A 5,000-nucleotide genomic window follows, 5' to 3' on the forward strand; every position below is an offset into this window, starting at 1 on the left:
CGCTGCGGCTGTTGCTGCTGCTGCTGTGGTGGTGGTGGTGACTGGTGGAGCAGGAGCTTATTGCAGAGACACGCAGCCTCAGGGCAGACACACACACACACACACACACCCTCTCTCCCCGCCCTGGGTTATGGCACATCTCCTGCTGTGAATACAGATGAAAGAAATGAAAATGTTTGTTTGTGTGTGAGGGAGGGAGTGCGGATGAGTGTGTGTGTTTTTTATGTCTGTGGGTATGTGAGTGTCTGCGTCTGAGTGTGGATATGTGTGTGTATTTTATGTGTGTTGCCATGTGGTATGTGTGTGTGTGTGTGGGGGGGAGGGGGGGTAGAGGTGGGTATGTGTGTATATATGTGTGCGCTTCTGTGTGTGTGGTGTCATGGTGACGATGGTGTGAAAGACAGTGTATGTGTAATGGGTGTGTGTGTGTGTGTGTGTGTGTGTGTGTGTGTGTGTGCTTCTCACTTAGCATGTGAAAATGGACTGAAAAGCAGCCTGAGTGAGCGCTAAGAGCCTGTTAGGAATACGAAAAAGAAACATTAATTCACTGTTACACGCCACACTGAAAGTGATAGAAAAGCTGTTAGTTTCTCTTACGCAAGCGCCTCTGCCGTGTGACTGCAGGATTCCTTGACAAGGGCGACCACGAGGGAATTAGAGTGCTGAAGATGTAGATAATTATGATAGCAGTCTAACTGACATTTTGTTCTCCCACTGTCTCTCTCTCTCTCTTTTTCTTTCTCCACTCCTCTCTCTTTCTGTTTCCTTTTTTCACTCCTCTCTCTTTCTCTCTCTTTCTCACTTGTTCTGTCCTCAACTCCCCTTGACTTCCCTTGCTTCTCTCTCTCCTTTTTCACTTTGTCACTCTGTCTTTCTCTGTCTCTCTTTGTTTCTCTCTCTGTCTGTCACTCTCTCTCTCCTTTTTCACTTTGTCCCTCTGCCTTTCTCTCTCTCTCTCTCCTTGTTTTTTTCTCTCCCTGTCTGTCAATTCAATTCAATTCAATAAAGCTTTATTGGCATGAACGTTTCATCAACATTATTGCCAAAGCTCAATTACATGTACACATAAGGGGTTAAAGAAAATAAATTAACTGTGTAATTAACGTATAAGAGGACATAAAAGTAGACATAGAAGACATAAAAGTGAAACAATGATTATAATAATAATAACAACTATACACCATTGTCTGTCTCTCTCTCTCCTTGTTCTCTCTCTCTCTCTCTCTCTCTCCAGGCCCCCCCTCTGCCCCGCGGAGCATCGTCCCGGAGATCAACGACACGTCGGTCACGCTGGAGTGGATGGAGCCGCTGGACGACGGCGGGCGCTCGGACCTCACCTACGCCGTGGAGTGCGCGCTGTGCCCTGCCCCGGGGGGCGCGGGGGGGCCGTGCGGACCCTGCGGCGACAGCGTGAGCTTCCGTCCGGCGCAGCGCGGCCTGCTCATGCGCAGGGTGACCGTGTGGGGCCTGCGGCCGCACACCACCTACACCTTCACCGTGCACACCCTCAGCGGGGTCTCCCCGCTCAACGGCAAGGGCCTGGCCAGCGACTCGGTCAACATCACCACCAGCCGCCACGGTATGTATGCGGGCATTTTGAGAGATGAATCCACATGGCCATTAACTCGTGTTGCTTATTATTTACGTTAGTATAAGTTAGTGTAAGTTTTCTTTTTTCTAATTTTCTAAGGAGAGAGAGAGAAATGGAAGGAGAGAGAAACAGAGGAGAGAGAGAGAGAAAGGGAAGGAGAGAGAAATGGAGGAGAGAGAGAGAGACAGGGAAGGAGAGAGAAAGGGAGGAGAGAGAGAGAGAGAGAAAGGGAGAGAGGGCAAAATGGAGAGAAACTGAGGGAGAGTTGGAAAGTGAATGAAGTTTGAACTAATTGCAGAAAGGGAAGGAAAAAGGAAGAGGTGGGGAGGGTCAAGGGAGAGAAAGAAGGAGGGAGGATGAAGGAGGGAGAGAGAAGGTTGCGGCGATGTGGGGGCAAAACACGGAATGATCAATGGCTACAGGCCCGGGTTAAAAAAGAGCCAAGAGCACATACATCTTTATTAGCCTGGCTCGTTGTACATAGTCCGGCCCGCTACGCTTCATTAGGCCCCATCTTGATTTCGCTCCACTAACAACACACAGAGAGGATGAGGGAGGAGAGGAGATGGAGGGAGGGAGAGAAAAAAAAAAGTAAATGAGTGGAGTGATGAGGAAAAGGCCCTATTTTGGCTGAGGAGGGAGGGGTCCAGGGAGAGAAAAGGGGGGGGGGAGACTTTATGTGCTGGTTTTGGAGCGCAGCTCAAAGGATGTAATTCCACACTGTAAAAACACGATAGGGGCCTCCGGGTGGCATGCGCTGACCGACCGACTGACCGTTTGTGTTTTACGCTACAGTGCCCGTGATGGTGACGGGCATCAGGAAGAGCCTGGCCACCGAGTCCAGCGCCACTCTCCAGTGGCCCGTGCCGCCCCAGACGCACGTCAGCATCCTGGAGTACCAGCTGCGTTACTGCGAGAAGGTACGGGCAGTCGGGCACCCTGGCACCACCACACCTCCGTGGAGCGGAGTTACTTTTCAAATAAACGAAGCCGGCGCAAAAGTTTATTCTTTTATGTAAATCTCATATCTCGGCGGCGCGCCGCACACTCACTCTCCTTCATTTTGGGTTTTTATGCGGTTATGGATTTCCCATTTTCAAGTCATTTCCTCGGCTTCCAATTTCTTCCCACTTCCCCCCGTTGCCTTTCACATAAATCTTTCATCTCACCACATCTTAACTACTTTCCATAAGCCACTTACGTCTAACTCAATGCTGAATAGTTTTCGTACTTATTATGCACAATCACAGTATATATATACAGTATATATATATATATATATATATATTATTATTGTTATTATTATTTATGCCGAATATTATTTTCAAGGTCGAGACGTTTTCTCCGTTCTGTCGTCTTCCCCTCGTAGGACCGTCTGCCGGAGGACCAGTCGTGCCGCTACAAGAAGAGCGACAGCAACCAGGTGGTGCTGAGTGACCTGCGCCGGGCCACGCTGTACGAGGTGCAGATCCGCGCCCGCACCATGGCCGGCTTCGGCAACTTCAGCCGCGTCTACTCCTTCCGCACGCTGCCCGACGGTAAGCCGACCGCTCCGTTCCGTTCCGTTCCGCCGTGCTTGCTCGGCCGTTCCCGTCTAGACAGGTTTTTTCCTCTAAATATCCTCCTGGTCGTATTGTCCCTCTTGTGTTAAAATGTCTTATTCCTGCATTTCTGTGCGGTTAACTCCGACATTAATATGTTAATGGTCTATTAGTGGAAGACAGCGTCTTTGTCTTGATTAATGGCCTCTCTCAGTGAAAGATAGTTAAATAGAGCGAACCTGACGTTAAGTTACTAATCCATTAAAAAAAAGGAAAGTTAGACGTTTGAATGAAGCGCAATGGAGAAAAAGGGACTGTGTGCCTCCAAATAGGACTGAATAGAATGTGTGAGAATGTGGATTATCAACTCTTCCTGTCTCCTTCCCCCTGTGTCTGTGTCTGTCCTCGTCCAACCTCGCGCTGCTATTATCTCAGAAGACGACTCTTCCTCGCCGCTTCTGGTTACCGGGGTGCTCATCGCCGTGGGGATGCTCCTCCTCATCACTGTCATCAGCATCGCCGTCTTCTGCATACGGTAAGCGCCCGACCAGAGAGAGAGAGAGAGAGAGAGAGAGAGAGAGATGAGGGGAGAGGAGGGGAGGGGAGGGGAGGCGAGGGGAGGAGAGAGAGGGTTAGAAGAGAGGAGATGAGGGGAGAGGAGGGAAGATGAGGGGATAGATAGAGGGTTAGAAAAGAGGAGGAGAGAGGAATAGAAGAGAGGAGAGGAGGCGAGGATGAAAAGAGATTGAGATGGAAATGAAGGGCGTTCGGGGAGCGCTTTGAGAAATGGGGGGAAATTTAGAATTGATCGCGGCCGAATGGGCCGCTAGATAATGGCCCTCCTCTGGCTGCGGGGAGAACGGCCGGGAGATTGGAGGGACCTGATCAGGTAACGCGTGAGAGAGCCATCAGCGTCCGCCAGCGTGGACTGCCAGCGGGGTACACACACGGAACGAGCGCTGACCAGCAGTTGTGGGCAGATGGGAAAATGTTTTCCGACGGTGCTTCCGCGCGGTTCTCACCATACTGGTGGTCAGCGGTTGCCCCTCGGAAAGCGGTTGTGGGGGGTGTTGGAGAAAAAAGGGCAGAAAGGAAAGAGTTCTCAGCCCTCTCTGCTTACGAGGCTGAAAAACCTGTTGCCTTCATCAAAAACAGTGTTTTCCTCTCGGCCACTCGGCATTGTTTCCCAACGCTGGCCCAGCTGCCCTTGGACAAAAAAGGTTGTGGGAACAGAGGAATAGGTTGAGGCAGAGAGAGAGCGAGAGAGAGGGAGGGAGAGGGAGAGAGAGAGAGAGAGAGAGAGGGAGGTAGAGAGAGGGAGGGAGGGAGAGAGAGAGAGAGGGAGGTAGAGAGAGAGAGAGGTAGAGAGGGGGAGGGAGGGAGGGAGGGAGGGAGGAGGTCGCTAGCTAGCGAGAGAGCTGAGACAGGATGCAGCCGCCCCAGCCCTGTCTCCACAGGCCAACTCAGGAGAACAATAGCCTTGACCCTGGGGCACAGCACACAGACACACACCCATATGTGCACACACACACACACACACACACACACACACACACACACACACACAGGAGCATGTATACACACACACACACACACGCAGGCATGTACAAGTACACACACACAGGCATGTACACACACACACACACACACACCACACATACACACACACCACACATACACACACACACCACTCATGCACACGTACACACACACTCACATACTCACACAGTCAGGCAGACACACACACACACACTCAGGCACATACACACCCACACATACACACACACACACATTGAAACCATTAGCTGACTTCTTCGCACATACAGACTGCCACCTTTGGCCATGCAGTTCTCACAGTCCAGTAGACA

At 51.0% G+C, this 5,000-nt stretch overlaps 1 protein-coding gene across 4 annotated transcripts in view; it reads left to right on the forward strand.

The window, feature by feature from the left end:
* ephb4a (eph receptor B4a) overlaps positions 1 to 5,000 on the forward strand; it is a 44,731-nt gene that overhangs the window by 31,003 nt on the left and 8,728 nt on the right. For 2 of the 4 annotated variants that reach the window (XM_062536346.1, XM_062536349.1), the window contains exons 6-9: positions 1,235 to 1,579; positions 2,387 to 2,511; positions 2,961 to 3,129; positions 3,568 to 3,667. In XM_062536346.1, coding sequence (XP_062392330.1) covers positions 1,235 to 1,579; positions 2,387 to 2,511; positions 2,961 to 3,129; positions 3,568 to 3,667 — 739 coding nt within the window. The remainder of the gene's footprint in view (positions 1 to 1,234; positions 1,580 to 2,386; positions 2,512 to 2,960; positions 3,130 to 3,567; positions 3,668 to 5,000) is intronic. The other 2 variants (XM_062536347.1, XM_062536350.1) reach the window with 1 other exon arrangement.

Source organism: Sardina pilchardus, chromosome 5 (assembly GCF_963854185.1).
Source record: "Sardina pilchardus chromosome 5, fSarPil1.1, whole genome shotgun sequence".
NCBI lineage: Eukaryota > Metazoa > Chordata > Actinopteri > Clupeiformes > Clupeidae > Sardina > Sardina pilchardus.